Raw genomic sequence first — 21,096 nt, forward strand, 5'->3', positions numbered from 1 at the left:
AGTGAACCCTGCTAAAAAAATATCATAACAACATGGTCTCCCAGCCTGGTCAGGACACTCTATTTGCTTGTCTATGAGGGGTTTTGGGCACTTTTCAGCTGGTCAGTCTGGGAAACTAGCTGGCCGAGAAACTAAACAAGCTTATCGACAACTTTTCCAGGCTGGGAGACAAGCTTTACCTTCTTTAGCCAGCTTGATACAACCCTGCTCCTAAAACACACACCAGTTATTTTCAAGTGAATCTAAAGACATTATCTTTGTTCCAAAACTATTAGCCTTAATGCTTACTGTCTGCATAAGCAGACACCTTCTAAATTAGCATCCTCTATCTCTTACAAAGTCTAGGAAGTCTTTCATCCTAAAGAGTGTTCAGGTAAATAGGGGCCAAAACCAGGCTTAGGGGCCACTCTAGTACTCCAGATCTTCTATGTAATTATTTCACAGATATTGGACATAGTACCTACCAGAAAGTCAGACAGAGCAAGGGAGTGAGAGAGAGAGAGAGAGAGAGAGAGAGAGAGGGCACTTTTGTATTTAAGTGATACTGGCACACTGGTAGACCTCTGCCACATTCTTGCTGCCTTACATGGTGATCTGATCTGAGAGGACAGGACAACTGTTCTGGCTTCTCCAGTCTGACCCCTAGTCAACCAGTAGTGTGTGTGTGTGTGTGTATGTGTGTGTGTGACTGGGCAGGGGGAGGGGCCTAAGACCAGTGAGATGTTATTGGCTAGAGTCTTAATGTGAAGAAAGAGGGGAGTACAGGCAGGGGAGGTGGGGTGGACATTTGGGCATTTAGCCAATGGGCACATCACAACGGTGTGCTAACACAGATTCTGACAGGACAGGAGGACAGGAGGGCAGACACACACACACACACACACACACACACACACACACACACACACATGCATGCCCACCCAGACACACCATCACACACACAGGCCTCCAGCACATAACACCAGCTGCCTTATTGCTCACTGACATTTTCTCTCTGTCTTCTTCCTATCTATCTATCTATCTATCTATCTATCTATCTATCTATCTATCTATCTATCTATCTATCTATCTATCTATCTATCTATTTCATTCTCCCTCTCTACTTCTCATCAATCTATACCTCAGTATGAATAACAAACAACCTCAAAAACAAACTAACACACAGGATCAGACACACTTTTCTAAAAAAGTTTTAGACTTTAGATGTTCGACTATATTCTCAAACCTTTACATTCAGGCTTTAATTTATTTTCTTTACACAGAACCTCTGAGAGTCACACTATCCCCCAAGAACCTGAAAACAGGCATCAGCAGCACAGTGATCCTGTCGTGTGCCGTGCAGGGCTCGCCCCACTTCACTGTCTCCTGGTTCCGCAATACAGAACCTATTATGCCTGACCAGCACTTCTCCATCCAGGGGTCCCACAATGAGACCCTCTTCATCACAGCAGCCCAGAAAAGACACTCAGGGGCATATCAGTGCTTCGCCACCCGCAAGGGTCAGACAGCCCAGGACTTCTCCATCATACTTCTGGAGGGTGAGTGGAGAAAGAGTGGACAATTAAAGGAAATGACAGATTTATAAGGCTGATTCTGATTCTAACTATTCTAAAAGCTTCTATTATGTTTCTACAATGTCTCCTAATATTATTATATATTAATATTTTACTACTATTAAAAAGTTCCAATTACATTTACTTTTAAACATGTTAAATCAAGTCTATTTTATTTGTATAGTGGTTTTCACAACAAAGCAGCTTTACAGAAAGTTACACGATGTCCTATTCAGGTGTGTGACGCAACAAAAGCCCAGCAAAAAATATATATTTGTTTTTCAGTCCACACTGAAAATGAAAATGCTCTGCAAAGCAACAGAATAACAGCCAATCAGAACATAATTCAAGTTGCACCAATGAGATGTCACTGTGGGTGTGGCTATCTATCAAAGTGCAACAGACATAGAAATCACAAAAGTAACAAAATGTCTTGTCGCGGCAGATTTAGGACAAAAACATGTTCACACTGACATCAATGTGTAGTGACAAGTTACTGAACATCCTTCATTTTCAATGAGAGTTGGCGATTTGAAGAAGCATGACAAGACTGTTGACGATGCCATAAAGTTAAGCACACTCAAGAACTTGCAATCCGGCGACTACCAATGGGATTGTAAATGGTCAAGTTCATGTGACCTGCCTCATGGTACAGTTGGATACAGCAATCGAAAAGCAAAGTCAGCAGAACAGCAACTTGGCGACCTCAAGTTATTAAAACCCTTAACCGAAGGAGATACATTTACTCTTGTAACTTTTTTTGCCTAAAATATAAAAAAATATATAAATCTGAATATTTCAGTTCAGAATTTTCATCACTTCTGAATTGTTCTTGAAAGATTTAGGCACTTTGTGTGAAGTGACATTTGTGCAATGCACCTTCCAAAGTGTGAACCTTCTCTTTCCTCTCCCTTTCTTCTCAGATGGCACCCCACGCATCGTCTCTTCTTTCAGTGAGCGAGTGGTAGCCCCTGGCGAGCCCTTCTCACTCATGTGCGCAGCTAAAGGCGCCCCTCCACCCACCATCACCTGGACGCTGGATGATGAGCCGGTAGCGCGGGACTCGGCGCACCGGGCCAGCCAGTACACGCTCTCCGACGGTTCCACTGTCTCGCACGTCAATGTCACCAATCCACAGATCCGCGACGGGGGCGTGTACCGCTGCGCCGCACGCAACTCGGCCGGTAGCGCCGAGTACCAAGCGCGCATAAACGTAAGAGGTGCCTGTCTACTTTTCAATCTCAGACGTTTAGGGTTAAAAACCCACCACCTACCCCCGACCCTCGACCCCTGAACTCCTCCACCCCATCTCAAGTCGGGAAATCATTGCTTCTAATCTGACTCAAGTGTCATTGTGTGTATGTGTGTGAGTTTGGGTGGATGGGTAAATGTGTGTGGGTGGGGTGTCTTATGTTGTTTGTTTAACCCAGTACCGTCACCTGTGCGTTTTCTCATCTTGAGTGCCATTTCTTTGCTTTCTCAATATTTCTCCATCTCTTTCTCTCTTTCTTCCATCTCTCCTGTTTGTGTATCCATCTGCTGAGTCTTTGTTCCTCTCTTTCACACAAACACGGTGTCTCTGTTTCGGTGTCTCCGGCTGGCTGGCACACGTGTGGCGTCCTAGCTGTTCTGGGACAGAGTGGAAAGCTGGCAGCAGGGAGACATCTTCACGCCAGAGAAAAAAGAGACACGTCAGCTTAGAAACAAGACTGAGAGGAGAGGAGAGCCAGTGTCTGTCAGATTGGACTGATCGTGACTCCTGTTGACAGGCCTGTTGAATTAATTCACTCTTCTGCCTCCTCCTCTCTCTCTCTCTCTGAAATGTTCAGTTATGACATATCTGTCTGCTTTAAGGAGACATGCCAGAACAATTATTGGAGTGAGAATGAGACCCTGTGCCAGGGAGCAACAGTCATGCACACACACACACGCACACACACCGAGTGATACCAATGCTCATGGACACACTCATATAGTCTTAAAACTCTGCTGTCTGACTAATACACTCAGACCGAAGTATACTCATGCAAACTGACAGCATTGACTTTAAAGACCATGAATGAAATCAAAATTGGAGTTTTGTGGCTTTTAGTCCATGTCTATTAGCTTTGAAGCCATTTGTATGCCGGCCCAGAGAAAATTTGTTTTGCTCAGAGCTCTTCCATAGCTCGGGAGACGTAAACAAATATTCTGGGTTCAATGCAAGTTCAGCTCAATTGACACCATTTGTAGCATGATGCTGATTACCACAAAAAAAATTATTCAACTTGTTAGTTACAGTGAGGCACTTACAGTGGAAGTGAATGGAACCAATTTTTGGAAGGTTTATAGGCAGAAATGTGAAGCTTATAATTTTATTAAAGCACTTACATTAATTCTATAGTTACTGTAAACCTGCTTATTATTTGAGCTGTAAAATGATGTAAATCGTCGTTTTTTGCAGTGGACTACTGTTATAAGTTGACAAACTTCTAGTTATTTGTCACAAACTTACATCTTCGTGGCAACAAAGCTTAAAAAATACACTCACTGAGCACTTTATTTGGAACATTATGGCCCTAATAAAGTGCCCGACGTGGTCTTCTGCTGTTGTAGCCCATTAGCCTCAAGTTTCGACGTGCATAGCTACTCTGCTCACTGCAATTGTACAGAGAGGTTATCTGAGTTACCTTAGCCGTTCTGTCAGCTCAAATCAGTCTGGCCATTCTCCGTTGACCTCTCTCATCATCAAGGCATTTCCGTCCACAGAAGTGCTACTCACTGGATGTTCTTTCTTTTTGACGTCAATCTGAATAAACTCTAGAGAATTGTGTGTGAAAATCCCAGGAGATCAGCAGTTACAGAAATACTCAAACCAGCCCATCTGGCACCAACAATCATGCTATGGTCTAAATAACTGAGATCACATTTTTCCCCATTCTGATGGTTGATGTGAACATTAACTAAAGCTCCTGACCCGTATCTGCATGATTTTATGCATTGCACTGCTGCCACACGATTGGCTGATTAGATGAAGCAATTGCATGAATAAGTAGGTGCACAGGTCTCCCATATAAAGTGCTCAGTGAGTGTTGGAATAACTTTTCACAGAAAAGATAAGTAATTGATGTTATCATACTAAAATTATGTTAACATGCATATTGTTTACATCTCTTGGCTATACTTTTGAAACAGTATTTTAACGTTTACAGATTGGCCCCATTCACTTCCATTGTAAGTGCCTCACTATAACCCAGACTTTTGCTTGTTTTTTTTTGTGGTTATCAACATTATGCCACAAATTCTGTCACTTGTTCTGATCCCGGAATATTCCTTTAAGTATCAACTTTGTCTCAGTTGCTTCTCCTAAAATTAATTGGGAGCGATAACAATAAGACACAAATGGGACAATTGTTTACATACAGTAAGAGTAAACAGCTTTAGAATGAACATGGACAGTATTGCTTAGATATTTTGGCTTTGGAAGAATTTGATAAGAAATGTTTGAGTACATATTGACTTTGGTGTCCTAAAAAGTCTGTCTCATCTGGGAAAATGGACCACACATATTTATGACTCATCCTGTACTACACAGATTAGCAAATAATGCTTCATGGTTGTGATGAAACTAAAGCATTGGCTATTTAAACCAAAAAAGGACACAGGAAGCACAGGAAAGAAAACATTTCATGGGGTCTTTAATACATAGCTCACACATTGAGGTGATCATTTTACAACACAATATTTATTAAACACAGACAGTTATGAAGAATCAGCCCCATTCTTCCTGTGAACAGCACAATTGCTATGCTCAGTTCCTGCCTGGATCTTTACCTAAGTTCATACATTCATATAATATGTCTAAGAACAAAAGAAATAGAGAGACGGAGAAAGAGAGAGTGAGAGAATAACTGTGAAGAATAGAGAAGAGGTATACTGTGCGACAGTTTTCTTGAATAATACATCAGGGTTGACTTGTCAGAGCGGTGACTTCAAAGCACAAGGCACGCTGAGCTGAGAGAAAGGCAGAGAGAGCAAGAGAAGAAGAGAGAGACATGGGGATGAGGAGTGGGTTGTTAGAGGGGATGAGAATATTTGTGTGCATACAATCTCCATATGCCCCATCGACACATTCAGCATTTAAAAACTGATCTGCCCTCCATTTTGAGGCAAGCAAAATGTCCTTCTCCATTGTCTTTTTCTATGGGTTCCTCTTTCTACCTGATCTATCTTTAGCGTCCTTATCTCAGTGCTTCCTCTATCTCATGGGTTGAGGAACTACTCGGCACTAGGAGTCAATATCCAAAGTCCAAGACTACTGCCACATCAGCAGGGACGGATTACAGACCGGGCCAATGGAGCCAGTACCCTTGACTACCAGGGGCTTTAAGGTTGCGCAATGTACTTTGGTGATCCCCCCCCTACCGCTCAACAACTTTTGACCATGAACAACGAACACCCCCCCCCTTGGAGATAATTTGCCCCAGGGCCATTGCAAGTTATAATCCGTCCCTGCACATCGGCCAGCACAATATAATCTTTTGTGTGCACATAATAACTGGAATATTTACTGTTTTTCTATTTTGACAGTTTCATTATTATTGACTGCTGCATCTCACTGTTTTTCAGCGCTTCGTGCAATGAAAGCCAGGTTTTATTAGAAGCTGTTTTAAGTTAAAAGTACTTTTAAAAAACGCATGTCGAGACCCTTGCTTTTTACTTCATTCCATTGCACTCTATCTAGCTTTTGGAACACAAAAATGCGCCCTGGGTGAACAGACCCTTATGCGTAGTTGAAAGCGCATATGTCATCTCAGCTGTTACAGTATATTAAACTTGGATCTGTATTTGGTTTTAATGAAAGCAAGTGCACTGAATTCTGCTTTGCTTTGCACTCTGTCAGTGACAATTCTGTGTATTCACCTTTGGCAACCACTGACTAGTTACGTTTGCATCCAGATCACTTTTGCATCAGTAGTAGACTACATTTAACATAATATTTAAGCTGGATATTCAATAGGTCTAACCTAAAACTTAAAATAAAAAATGCCACAAGTAAAAGCAGTTCACAGACTTCTCCTGCAACCACATCAGTTTTCTGGTGGCCCGAAATCAGGTTGAGAACCTATTTGTTTGCATCTGCTTTTTGGATCTTCAGACATTCACATCTTCACAGTGTCCAACCATCCATCCATTCATCCATACACCCCTCCATCCTCTTGTGTGATCTGAGAGTAGAGTCCTGAAGAACGTCAGCTTTCCTTTCAAAATAATACGAAAAAAATACATTGATTGGCCAATATAAACCTTTTTCAAATTATTTGTCTTACTACCCTGCTAAAATAAGTGCTAAAACCATCCTAAGTTGGTTAGCAGCTCTCCCAGTTTTTCCAAGCTGGTTAGGCTGGTCTTTTTGGTGATTGTATAAAAGTTGGGGCAGTTTTCAGCTGATCAGGCTGGAAAACCTTGGCCATCTTAACACTAGAGCAGCCAGGTTAGTAGACCAGCTACAGCAGCATAAACCAGCTTAAACCAGAAAAAACACTCTGGATTTGACTTGCAGGATGTTAGCATATGCTAATCATATTGAGGGGCATTCACACCGACAGCGATTTGCAGAAACAAATTCATTTTCAGTGAGAGTTGGCGATATAAGCTGATCACAAACTGCTGACGGTGTGAAAAAGTTGAGCAAACTTTGTGCAAATGTACAGTAATGTGATATAGTGATTATGAATGGAAGTGCAGAGAGTGCAGAGAGGGGGTCTGATCATGGTACCCTGACAGACCCCCCATGTGCAGTACATACTTTATTATTCACCTCATGATGCATGTAGACTGCAGGTAAGTTGACGTGCTTGCAGTCAACCAACATTACAGTGAACTCCAACGATTCAATCGCTGAACAGACCAGCATAATAGCATTACTACTCCAAAGATTTTCAGTATCTTAGTAAAAAATAAATTGTAGTTAACAATTAGCTGGCTAGTATTGCGCAGTCACTTAAGCCAATTGTAAGGCCTCTGCTCTCACAGTCCTCAATCCTTTAAATGTGTGTGTTGAGATATTGCTGTGAAATGTGATTTTGTATTTGTGCCTACATAAAACAGGTTTTTGTTAAGATTACACCACACGTAACGTTATCCAATTCAGTTTGGATAATTGGTTTGTTTGGCCTCTTAAACTAAATGTGCAGAAACACACCTCATTCAGTTACTGAATTTTTGTAAAGGCGTGGTTTGTCTTATGATACATGTCTTTATGCCAAGCTATTGATAGTGTTGATAATGATGAAAAATACAGAACTGGACACACTAAAACTTTAGATACACATAGTTATTCCACACATTTATTACACCACAATTACTGCTATGATGACCAAGGGCATTCTAACCCCCCTCCTCACCCATTACTCATTCTTTCCCAACCTCTTCTTCCCATTCTGCCCACATTCCGTCCGTCATCCCTCTTCCTTCTTTCCTTCCTACCTTTCTTCCTTCCTTCCTTCCTTCCTTCCTCTTCCATACTTCCTTCTTTTTTATTACTTTTTATGTGTTCCTTTTTTGCTTTTTTCTTCTTTCCTACCTTCCTTCCTTCCTGCTTCCTTCCTTCCTTTTCCCTTTCTTCCTTCCTTTTATTCCTTCCTTCCATTACCCCTCTTCTGTTTTGTTCTATTCCTTCATTCATTAATTTTTCCTTACTTTCTCACTTTCTTTTCCCCCACTTTGTTTTTTTATTCCTTCCTTCCCTCCCTGCTTCCTTCCTTCCTTGATTACTTCCAACCTTTCTTCCTTCTTTCGTCTTCCATCCTTTGTTTACTTCCTTTTTTGATTCCTTTTACATTCATCCCTATTTTTATCCTTTCTTCCTTCAATCCTTCCTTTTTTCCTTCCTTTCATTCTTTTATTTATATCATCCTTCCTTTTTTCTTCTTCGGTTTGTATTCTTTCCTTCCTTCCTTCCTTCTTTACCTTTTCCCTCTTCTTTTCTGTTCCATTATTCCTTAATCTATGCATTCCTACATTTGTTCCTTCGTTTCTTCCTTCCTTCTTTGATTCCTTTGATTCTTTCTTTCCTTTCTATCTTCCAAACTCCAAAATATCCATCAAAAAACTTATATTCCATCTCCCCTAATCTATTGCTCTTTCTCCCTGGAATCCTGTTCTTTACCCTTTGCCGACCCACAACATCTTCTTGCTCCCTTTTTTCTGTTCTTCTGTCTTCCTATCTCCCTCTATCTCTCTCTTCTCTCTCTTTCTCTCGCAGGACCTCCCAGTATCCGGGCCATGCGAAACATCACAGCCGTGGCTGGTCGCAACACCTTCATTAACTGCCGTGTGATTGGCTACCCCTATTACTCCATCAAGTGGTACAAAGATGGGATGCTGTTGCCAGACAACCATCGTCAGGTGGTGTACGAGAATGGCACTCTGAAACTGAGCGATGTGCAGAAGGGAATGGATGAGGGGGCATATGTGTGCAGTGTGCTCATCCAACCCCAGCTCTCCATCAGTCAGACTGTTCACGTCACCGTGAAAGGTTAGCACTTGCTGCTAATGTTTTTAGTCAAACTTTCAAGCTTTTAGCGATTTCTGCACCACTTGCTGCACCAAACGGAATTGCAAATTTGGAAACGTATTCCAATGTGTTATTAAGTCACATTGAATTTTGTGTGAGGAAGGCATTCGGAATGGATTTTTGGACAAAAGCGGGGTATCTTTATTTTTTAAGGGATTTCACCTCACTTTCACATTATTCCAAACCAGTATGACTTTCTTCCATGGAAAACAAATATAAATTTTAGGCTGAATGTTAGGCACTAAAAGCTTCAGTCATCATTCTCTTTTATTGGAAAGATGCTATGAAAGAGAATGGTGACTGAGATTAACAACCTGCTTCACGTCTCTTTTGTGTTAAACGGGAGAAAAAAATTCACGTGTTTGGAACAACATGATAATGAGTAAATGTTAAAAGAATGTTACATTTTTTGTGAACTATCCCTTTACATATAAATGAAAGGGAGGTTGCTCTTATAGTGGGTTTTGAATGTTGAACCTGCTACATGAAAACAGCGAGGTCTAGTGTGTGTGTTTGTGTGAATATGTGTGTACTGGTACAACAGAACACTGACTCCATTGTGAAGTCAGTATAGTGTGCTGCTTGTCTTATCATGTCTCTGATTTAATTAGCTGAATTTTAACGAGTCCCAGATTAAATCCCCCCAGATGTCTCCGATGGAGCCCCCCACCTCCGTTTCCATAGCAATGCCATTATTCCCCATGCCAATTGGGCTCTAATTAGAGCAGCTATTATGGGCTGGAGGGGTGTGGTGTGAGTGTGTGTGAGTGTGTGTGTGTGTGTGTGTGTGTGTGTGTGTGTGTGTGTGTTTGTGTGTTTGTGCGTTTGGAGGGTGATCGGGGTCAGGATTACATTTCCGATCATGTTAGGGTTTTAAATGTAATATTGAAGATCTCTCTGTCCTTCTCCATCAGTTCCACCCCTCATCCAGCCCTTTGACTTCCCCCCGACCTCCATTGGTAAGCTGATGTACATTGCGTGTGTGGTGTCGTCCGGAGACATGCCAATCCGGATCACCTGGCGGAAGGACGGACAGGAGATTGTGTCGGGAACGTCAGGGGTCACTATCGAGACCAAAGAGTTCATGAGCTCCCTTCAGATCTCCAAAGTCTCGCTCAAACACAACGGAAACTACACCTGCATCGCAAGCAATGATGCAGCCACTGTCAGTTCAGAGAGACAGCTTATCGTAACAGGTGAGGGATAGGGCGGGCTATGTGGGGTATAGGTGAATGGTATGGTTAGCGTGATTCTGCCAAATAGGACATGTTCTGGGAACAAAACCCTAGTTGGTTCTGGATAAATATGACAATCAATCAATCAATCATGCAATCAATCAGATTTTAGGATACGACTATGAGGGTAAGGTTATGACTTTGTTGTTTCACATGAATGTTGTTGCAGAACTAAACAAAGATATTAATGTCCTACATGGCAAAATTACATCTTTGAGTAACACAATAATGATGTTGAAAAAGGGTACAATACAGGTGATTAACAGGACTTTGAGGAGTGATAGAAATATTAATTGTGGTAAATAGGGAGTATTCATATATAGAAAACTGAATGAAAACTGAAGGTCAGTTCATGAACAGACATGAAAACAAATAACCGTGGAGACCAGAAACATCCTGGCCACTTCAACAGTTCAAAATCATTTATCTCTCAGCATTAGTGTTTGATATTTTTAAAGGCATTTGTCCATGTCTCCTCTCCTGAAATATGTTTTCCTTTTTCCTAGTTCCCCCTCGTTTTCGAGTTCAGCCCAATAACCAGGATGGTATATATGGAAAGTCAGAGGTTCTAAACTGCTCTGTGGAAGGGTACCCTCCTCCAAAAGTCGTATGGAAGCATGCTAAAGGTACCATCTTCTGTTACTCTCTTCACTTGGTTTTAATGTGTCAATGATGGGCCACAAATCTGGTCATCTAATTTCAACCTTTCTATTAGTCTAACACCACAAATACTCTTCATCTTGGTTCTGCAGGTATAGGGAACCCTCAACAGTACCACCCAGTTCCACTGACAGGTCGCATACAGATCTTGTCCAATGGTTCACTGCTGATCCGTCACGTCCTAGAGGAAGACCGGGGATACTACCTGTGTCAGGCCAGCAATGGAGTGGGCTCCGATATCAGCAAGAGCATGATGCTCACTGTTAAAAGTGCGTCTGACCTCACGTACACATCTATATGACATACAAGCTTTGTTCCATTATCTAGCTCCATTGTGTATTCTGTCTAAATTTCATCTGAACTGAAATGTAACCTGAAATTGATAGGACTGATTGAAGGACTGATTTGAAATGCTCTACGTAGTCGGCTACTCCATCAACAGTCAGTCGCGCATGTGACACGACTCGTGATCGAAGTACTTAATTAGTGCACCATGGTGTTATCATGTTGCTAAGCTAATGACTAGATTCTCTAATATCCACAGAAACTACATTAGAGACACAAATATTGGGTTAAATAGTCAGTTTTAATAAGATGGAAAGTATCCTTTCCAGTACTGCATGAAAAAGTATATTTATAATGAAAAGAAGCCTATATTAATTGAAATGTCTCTTGTTAGCATGTCGCTAAGCTAATGACATATTTTCTAATGAGCACAAAAAATACATAAAACACACATTTTGGGGGAGACAAAATGTTTTAATTCATTGTAACTATTATTTATCTATACATTTCAGTATTGAATTTATATTTATTGTGAAAAGTATATTGATCAACATTTCTTTCGTCTCTGTCTTTCAAGCTCAGAGTAATACATTCTAGTATTGCATAATCTGCAAATGATACATGTAATGTTGCCTTAGAATTTTGCCAAAACTAAAACTAGAAGGCAGCATAATTTTGCTGGCTACTGTTTGGAACACCCTTCGCATTAGAAGCATGCCTAGGACATGTTATCTATGTAGAAAGCTTACTAGGTGCTTTAGAATCCTTTCAAAAACAAGTAAACTATACCTGGACCAAAATGTTATCACATCTTTAAAATATATTTTATATGATTTGAACAGAATTTACATCTGTGTATACAAATTATGGTTTACTATTTGTTATCGCAACATTTTGAGCAGATCTTTGAGTTTTAGAATTTTCATAGTGGTTTAATAATGTTTAAATCAACAATTCATATAATAATCAGCAAATAATCAGAATTTAACAAACTAAATGAAGCTATATTTTTACATTCCAGACACTGCAGATTTGAGGAATTTTGGAATGTGATGTGACCTGCATTGGTTGGGATGTTGTGTTTTTGAGGTCTTTGTTTAAGAGAGGCCCACAGATAGGCTTTCATGTCTGAGACTGATGCCTGCGGGAAGGGTTTGAGATGCTTGGGTGGACACATGCACACACACCCACACAACACCACCCCTGCACACTCATACATAAAACACACACATACACCTGCACATGCCACACTTTGTCACTCAAACTGATGACCCGGTTTATGATATATCAGTCACACTGAGACAACAAATACAAGAAGCCTTTAAACTTTTTTATGTAGTAGCTATAATTGCCTATGTATTGGAAAGTGTATTGTGTCTAAGTGATTCGATAAGAGCAAGGGAACCAGAACAACATATTTGAGGCTACTCAACTCATTTAGATTAATAGAACATTACAAAGGCATCCGTAAGGCCATCTCGTGATTGATCGTCAGATTGGACACGCGATCTGTTCTGTCCACATCCATAATATTGATCCCTCACATTAATCTAGAGTGCAGAAAACTGCCGTCCACACAACACTGCCCTGGGCTTGAGTTACAGCTCTGGCCACATTTAAACAAATCTCAGACATGGGTATTTTCATTAACACAAACCAGAGCATTATGCCCCATTTCAGACATTGAGAAGATGAATTCATTTCATGTAAAAAAAAAAATAATAAAAATGGAGGATTTTTTAAAAAGGAAATCAGGCCCTGTTAAATAAATCTCCATAGTAAAAGGGTTATTCTCACAAAATAAATTGTTCAAGTCATATTTTACCCGAATGCCATATATAAAGAAAGAAATATATAAAATATATATAACTATGGGAAAACAATTATGAGACCACTGCAAAATTTTGCAAAAAAGAAAAAAGTTTCTCTGGATTTACTATTTATAGGTATGTGTTTGTGTAAAATGTGCATTTTTGTTTTATTCTGTAAAGTACTGACAACATTTCTCCCAAACTCTTTTCAAAAAATTTAAAAATATTGTCATTTAAAGCATTTATTTGCAGAAAATGTCAACTGGTCAAAATAACATAAAAGATACAATGTTTTCAGACCTCGAATAATGCAAAGAAAACAACACAGTACAAATGTTTTAACTTAGGAAGAGTATTTGGTAGAATAACCCTGATTTTCAATCACAGCTTTCATGCGTCTTGGCATGCTCTCTACCAGTCTTTCACATTGCTGTTGGGTGACTTTATGCCACTACTGATGCAAAAATTCAAACAGGTCGGCTTTGTTTGATGGCTTGTGGAAATCTATCTTCCTCTTGATCACATTCAAGAGGTTTTCAATGGGGTTCAGTTCTGGGTCTTGATCCAGTAGTCCTCCATCCACACCTTGATTGACCTGGCTGTGTGGCATGGAACATTGTTCTGCTAAAAAAAACAATTATAGTATAAGTATATGTATATAATATCAATTTATTTCCACATCACTGTATTATTTGTTGTACTGCCTTTAATTTGTGCTGATTTAAATAATACAAATCCCATCTTATTACAGTATTTTTTAATTATTATTATTATTATTATAGTAATAAGAATCAAAAGAGAATTACCATTTAGATTAGAAAAAATAATAATAATTTACTACGGTAATGAATATTTGTGGAGTAAATGTGCATAATTGTTATTAATAATAATAAAAAAAATCGCAATAGTGGAAAAAATAGACTTAATTTTCTTTAATCAATAACACACTCTCCCTAGGTTACAAAAACAAAAGTATTACCATTTTGAGTGAATCTCACAAAAATATGTCTAGATCACGTTTCACCACAAAATAAATAAATAAATATATATATTTATTTATTTAATATATTTATTTATTTATGATATATATATATATATATATTTATTTATTTATTTTGTGGTGAAACGTGATCTAGACATATTTTTGTGAGATTCACTCAAAATGGTAATACTTTTGTCTTTGTAACCTTGGGAGAGTTATGGAAGATGATTTTGACATACTTGCTAGAGATGAAAAGAACATATTTTATAAAATTTTAATGCCAAGACTGGATATCATGCTGCTTTGTGTTTACAGGATCCAATAATTATTTTTCCATGTATAACAGTGGATCTCTCTCTCTCTCTCTCTCTCTCTGATTCAGTGTTGGTGTTATTGATTGAATCGTTCCTCTGTTCTGCCTCCCTCAATTCTATCTGTTTCACTCGTCGTAAGGGGAGAGAATGAATAAGTGATGAAAACAAAACAGTGGAACCCTCCTCAGATCGATATTGTGTGTGTGTGTGTGTGTGTGTGTGTGTGTGTGTGGTGTGTGTGTGTGTGTGTGTGTGTGTGTGTGTGTGTGTGTGTGTGTGTGTGTGTGTGTGTGTGTGTGTGTGTGTGATAGAGACAGCGCAAGAGAGGAGTTACTCGGTAGGGAATGAGTGAGCAAGAGAGTGTGAAAAGTGATTGAGGAGGTGGAGAGAGACACCAGACCGCCAGTTGTCGGGTTAAATTCACACTGACCCCTGCTTGTTTTTCTTTTAAATGTACTTCCCTTATTATTTATTTACCTCCTGCCCTGCTATCTCATCTTCTCCTGCAGTTCCAGCCATGATCACATCCCATCCAAACACTACTATGGCCATAAAAGGGCAGAACAAGGAGTTAAATTGCACGGCTCGTGGTGAGTACCCCATCATCATCCGATGGGAGAGGGGCGACACTGTTATCGACCCTGACCGCAACCCTCGATACTCCATCACAACAAGCCCGAATGAGAAAAGCGATGAAGTTATCTCCACTTTGAAGGTGAGACATACAGTACACCCACTCACTCATACAGTATATGTGTATGTAGTCAGCGTGGGAGTACCGCAGATGTTGAATGGTGGAGTCTGTAAAAGTAATAAGACTGGTAAAAATTGTACTGGTAATTGATAGCAAGTCCCAATCAGTGTAAATTAACTTTTATTTTCAGAGATAGATATAACCTGATGTATAGAAACGGGTTTTGGATTCGCTAGAGTGATTATTTGACTTAATAATATTTACTACTGAAGTTTGTAATGTCTGTGAGGCTAGTAACACCAAACGGAACTGCAAAAATAGTGAATATTTCCAAACAGGTTTCTCAAACTTCCCAAGCTTGTAGTTTCTAAACCTCAAATATATTTAGCTTAATTTAACATTGATACATTTATACACTTCAGCTTAAAAAACATTCAAAAACCTTGTAAATGTCCCCAATCATGAGGAAAATTGTGTGAGGAGCCGTTCACTCCGAACACATTCTTGTGCTACAAAACCAAAATGCATCATAATGAGTAGAAAAGAATGCAGGTGTCTCGAGGCACGTTTTTAACAGTTGAGGTTCTTCTTACCTTGATGTGCTATCTAAAAAACTCAGCGCTCTTGCACAAGCCGCTTAAACCAAAACGTCCGCCTTGCGCATTTTGCATAGGAAAACAAATTAAAAACAGCACATACAGACACAAAACGTTGTTCGTTGTGAACAACATAATCTACTAACAAACAATATACCCTTGTCCACATAACACATCCTAATTATAGTTATATTGTACAACAAACCATAAAGTGGTCCTCAAAAACATTTGCATAAGGGGCCGTTCCCAACAAACGCATACCAGCACTAACAAAGCAAGATGCGATGCTACAAATACAACAGAATGCAGGTGTCTCGAGACATGTTTTTAACAGTTCTTTTTAACTTAACGCGGCATCTAAAGAACGTGGTGCTCCTGCACGAGACCGTGAGATGTAGCGCACATTTACATAGGTAAACAATTGAAAAAGTGCTGTGTGAATGGCCCTGGATGGAACCGAATGAATGGGTCTTGAGACATGTTTTGAACAAGTTGAATTGGCTTTAACTAGAAGCGACACGGCAGTCAAAATGTCCACCTAGTGCATGTTTCCATAGGAAAACAGTTCAAAACTGCTCAAACTGAGGTAAAAACTGGTCTGATATGAACAGCCCCTAACAAGTCCTAAACAAGCCTCTTATCTCTCTCTAACACACTTTCTCTCTTTACACAGCTGAAGCCAGCTGAGCGCGGGGACTCCGTCTTTTTCTCCTGCCATGCCATCAACTCATACGGCGAGGGCCGAGGGCTCATCCAGCTGACGGTGCAAGGCAAGACAATCAGCCATGAACAACATGCTCACATCTTACATTATACTCTTTATCTAGAGACACAAAATCAATAATTTACCTCCAGGCCACCTCTTACTCTTCACTCTCTCACTCTCTCTCTCTATGTGTCTCAATCTCCCCCATCTGTTTGAAGACGTTTCCACTTGTTTTGTTTGCAGAGCCACCTGATCCCCCAGAGCTGGAGGTGCGAGAGGTCAAAGATCGCAGTATGAACCTTAGGTGGACGCAGCGGTTTGACGGCAACAGCATCATCACGAGCTACGACATTGAGTACAAGAACAAATCCGGTGTGGCATTGCTTTGTTTCCATTTCAAGCTTGGCTGAATTACATTGTGATTGTACATTAAATATGTATATGTGTGTCAGAAAAATATGTAGCAAATAACCTCTGTGAGAAGATGAATGGGACCTGAATGGATTCCTGTGCCATTACTACTTGGATGTATTGCCTTATTTTGCGTTTTATACATCTGCATTTGTCCTAGTTTTCCCTTTTCATTACTTGTTTATTCATATCTGAATTATTTGATGTGTAAACGGTTCTTCTTGCACGCCAACAAACAATGTTCTGTGTTTTTTAGAAACAATGGCCTGGATATACAGTGAGGAAAATAAGTATTTGAACACCCTGCTATTTTGCAAGTTCTCCCACTTAGAAATCATGGAGGGGTCTGAAACTGTCATCGTAGGTGCATGTCCACTGTGAGAGACATAATCTAAAAAAAAAATCCAGAAATCACAATGTATGATTTTTTAACTATTTATTTGTATGATACAGCTGCAAATAAGTATTTGAACACCTGAGAAAATCAATGTTAATATTTGGTACAGTAGCCTTTGTTTGCAATTACAGAGGTCAAACGTTTCCTGTAGTTTTTCACCAGGTTTGCACACACTGCAGGAGGGATTTTGGCCCACTCCTCCACACAGATCTTCTCTAGATCAGTCAGGTTTCTGGGCTGTCGCTGAGAAACACGGAGTTTGAGCTCCCTCCAAAGATTCTCTATTGGGTTTAGGTCTGGAGACTGGCTAGGCCACACCAGAACCTTGATATGCTTCTTACAGAGCCACTCCTTGGTTATCCTGGCTGTGTGCTTCGGGTCATTGTCATGTTGGAAGCCCCAGCCTCGACCCATCTTCAATGCTCTAACTGAGGGAAGGAGGTTGTTCCCCAAAATCTCGCCATACATGGCCCCGGTCATCCTCTCCTTAATACAGTGCAGTCGCCCTGTCCCATGTGCAGAAAAACACCCCCAAAGCATGATGCTACCACCCCCATGCTTCACAGTAGGGATGGTGTTCTTGGGATGGTACTCATCATTCTTCTTCCTCCAAACACGGTTAGTGGAATTATGACCAAAAGGTCTCATCTGACCACATGACTTTCTCCCAAGACTCCTCTGGATCATCCAAATGGTCATTGGCAAACTTAAGACGGGCCTTGACATGTGCTGGTTTAAGCAGGGGAACCTTCCGTGCCATGCATGATTTCAAACCGTGACGTCTTAGTGTATTACCAACAGTAACCTTGGAAACGGTGGTCCCAGCTCTTTTCAGGTCATTGACCAGCTCCTCCCGTGTAGTTCTGGGCTGATTTTTCACCTTTCTTAGGATCATTGAGACCCCACGAGGTGAGATCTTGCACGGAGCCCCAGTCTGAGGGAGATTGACAGTCATGTTTAGCTTCTTCCATTTTCTAATGATTGCTCCAACAGTGGACCTTTTTTCACCAAGCTGCTTGGCGATTTCCCTGTAGCCCTTTCCAGCCTTGTGGAGGTGTACAATTTTGTCTCTAGTGTCTTTGGACAGCTCTTTGGTCTTGGCCATGTTAGTAGTTGGATTCTTACTGATTGTATGGGGTGGACAGGTGTCTTTATGCAGCTAACGACCTCAAACAGGTGCATCTAATTTAGGATAATAAATGGAGTGGAGGTGGACATTTTAAAGGCAGACTAACAGGTCTTTGAGGGTCAGAATTCTAGCTGATAGACAGGTGTTCAAATACTTATTTGCAGCTGTATCATACAAATAAATAGTTAAAAAATCATACATTGTGATTTCTGTTTTTTTTTTTTTAGATTATGTCTCTCACAGTGGACATGCACCTACGATGACAATTTCAGACCCCTCCATGATTTCTAAGTGGGAGAACTTGCAAAATAGCAGGGTGTTCAAATACTTATTTTCCTCACTGTAGGTGCGATGCAGTTAAATATCCATGTTATTTTGTTTCTGTTGTAGACCCATGGGAGCTGAAACATGCCACCCGGAAGATATCGCCCACCAACAACCAGGCCAATATTGTGGAGCTCCATCCAGCGTCCGTGTACAGCATCCGCATGTACTCTTACAACAAGATCGGACGCAGTCAAGCCAGCAAAGAGCTGACTATAAGCACAGAAGAAGCACGTACGTTTACTGTCCCTGATACGCACACACAAACTCCACATACCCCTTCTGAAAAGACTGGCTTATACCAGCTTGAATTTCCATGCTGTTCATGGCTTGTTTATACTGGTTAGGGATGGTTTGGTTTCACTGGTGGACTCGCATATTCATGCCATCCTCTAGCATCCCCCAGCAAAATTTGGTCAGCCAAGCCTTGTCTTTCTGGTAAATCAAGGAAGTCTTGCTGGTTAAGCTAGTTAAGATACCTGGCTGCTATATCCAAATCCCATTACTCAGGATACTCAGTGGCCATATTGCAAAACCTCCAGTTGGTCAAGATTATGATGAAGCAACATATTTTAAATCAGCAATAATATCTGACAACCGTCGTGTCATGAGTTGTGCATCTTCAGCTCAAATCATGCAAAAAACATGATTTGTCAGGCTGGTCCAGTCAATACGCAAGCGCATTCATAAGTAAACTGTTTGAAAAAGCCAATTGCCTCTTTTGACTGTAAGCTTTCAGCCACCATATTTACTGTTAAGATTTTGCCAATTCATAAGTAGTTATGGTGGTCTTTTCAGCAGGGGCATAAAGCGTTTTATTTGATATTCTTCTGACATGTTGTAACCTCTATTGTCTTCTTCTCACAGCCCCTGATGGTCCACCTATGGATGTGATTCTCCAACCAATGACCTCTCAGAGTATCCGTGTGACCTGGAAGGTATGCCTGCATCTCCCAGACTTACCATTCTTTGGGATGTTTGTACCCCCCAAAAAATATTTTTTGTTCAGCAAAAGAGATAAGATTCAAGAAGTTTAAATTCTATGGGCCCTATTTTAACAGTGCTAGCACTAAGCTCAGTGCTATGTACAAAGTCAATGGGCATAGCCATTCATTATTGGCATTTTAAGTCTAGGCGCAGGGGGGTTTGGCGAAATTGCGCACGCAAAGCGCTAATGGGCTGGGTCAAGTGCAATTTAATTCTGAGGGTTCATGTCCTTTTAAGAACCAGTAATATACACAAAGACAGCATACTGTATTCATAAAAGTTGGTAGTGTAAATGGGCTGTCTGTACGCAATGAATGGACCCTTTTCACATATCCGGGTTGGAGAGCGGAAGTAGACGAATAGCAGGGTAAACTTGAATGGCGGTGAATGGGAGACCTCTGCTAATTACATTTTTGCTTACCCATTTGCTCAAACAGCAAAAGATCAAATCAACGATTACGCTTTCACAGCTTTGCAAAAAAAAAGATAAAATATTTGGCGCTGGATAACAGCAATAAGAAGAGAGAAAATGGCCCAAATTTTCTGTCATCAATCAGCAGATGTGTTAGAAGCCTCACAGCAGCTATGGTATCTGATTTTTTTAAACTTATTCCATGGTAATATAATACAAAGTACAATGTTATACATTTACACTATATTTTTAAAATTGGAAATATAAAAAAGTTTGGTACATTTACATTGTTAAAGAATCCAGAAACACGTCATAACAGATATGTGAAAAGGGTCCATTAGAAGAGTAGAAATAAGAATTATATCCTTTTGTGCATAAACTGAGTCCTTGTTGAATGTCTGGCATATTTTTATGACAGTGACACGCTCATTTTATATGCATGAAAAATGTTATTCTTGTCTGGAATTGGATGTAGTCTCAGTTAAATTATAATGTAAGTATTATTAACTATATTGATCAAGTGACACAAAAATCATGGCTAGTATTAACAGTGATTGTATCAATCTTCCCGGTTGTGCTGTGGATTTTTGCACGCATTTCGATTTTCCTTTAAAAAATGTATTTAATTTATTTACATATTAATACAATGCGTTTAAACACAAAACAATAACTAGAAATACACCTAAGTCAAATTCCACTTCAAATTAAGTGAAAATATAACAAATCAAAATAATGAAGTGGTAAAAATCTAAACATTTACCCTGTCCAGCTTCTTCCACGGTCTCTTTAATAGTGACTAATGTTCACTCTTCGACAACAGGTGGACAAATATTAAAGCAAATTACATAATAAATACAACTGAAAATATAAAAATATAAAAAATATAAAAATAAACCATGATGTCTAACACAAATCTCATACATTTCTGTTTCATCAAATGGATACAACAATTATTGTCATGGACATAATTTGATGTGCCTATATTTGGAAATGAAATTTATTACCACCTGCTGGTGGAATCTCCAAACTTGAAAATTCAGGA

At 39.9% G+C, this 21,096-nt stretch overlaps 1 protein-coding gene across 2 annotated transcripts in view; it reads left to right on the forward strand.

Annotated features, from left to right (window-relative positions):
* LOC127629686 (cell adhesion molecule DSCAML1) overlaps positions 1–21,096 on the forward strand; it is a 171,421-nt gene that overhangs the window by 103,284 nt on the left and 47,041 nt on the right. Inside the window, exons 6-16 of one of the 2 annotated variants that reach the window (XM_052106891.1) lie at positions 1,263–1,538; positions 2,477–2,773; positions 8,800–9,072; positions 10,026–10,307; positions 10,853–10,972; positions 11,099–11,275; positions 14,908–15,113; positions 16,362–16,458; positions 16,638–16,766; positions 18,722–18,889; positions 19,523–19,593. In XM_052106891.1, the coding sequence (XP_051962851.1) occupies positions 1,263–1,538; positions 2,477–2,773; positions 8,800–9,072; positions 10,026–10,307; positions 10,853–10,972; positions 11,099–11,275; positions 14,908–15,113; positions 16,362–16,458; positions 16,638–16,766; positions 18,722–18,889; positions 19,523–19,593 (2,096 nt within the window). Of the gene's footprint in view, positions 1–1,262; positions 1,539–2,476; positions 2,774–8,799; positions 9,073–10,025; positions 10,308–10,852; positions 10,973–11,098; positions 11,276–14,907; positions 15,114–16,361; positions 16,459–16,637; positions 16,767–18,721; positions 18,890–19,522; positions 19,594–21,096 lie in introns of those variants that run through there. The other variant, XM_052106892.1, reaches the window with a different exon arrangement.

Source organism: Xyrauchen texanus, chromosome 36 (assembly GCF_025860055.1).
Source record: "Xyrauchen texanus isolate HMW12.3.18 chromosome 36, RBS_HiC_50CHRs, whole genome shotgun sequence".
Taxonomy (NCBI): domain Eukaryota; kingdom Metazoa; phylum Chordata; class Actinopteri; order Cypriniformes; family Catostomidae; genus Xyrauchen; species Xyrauchen texanus.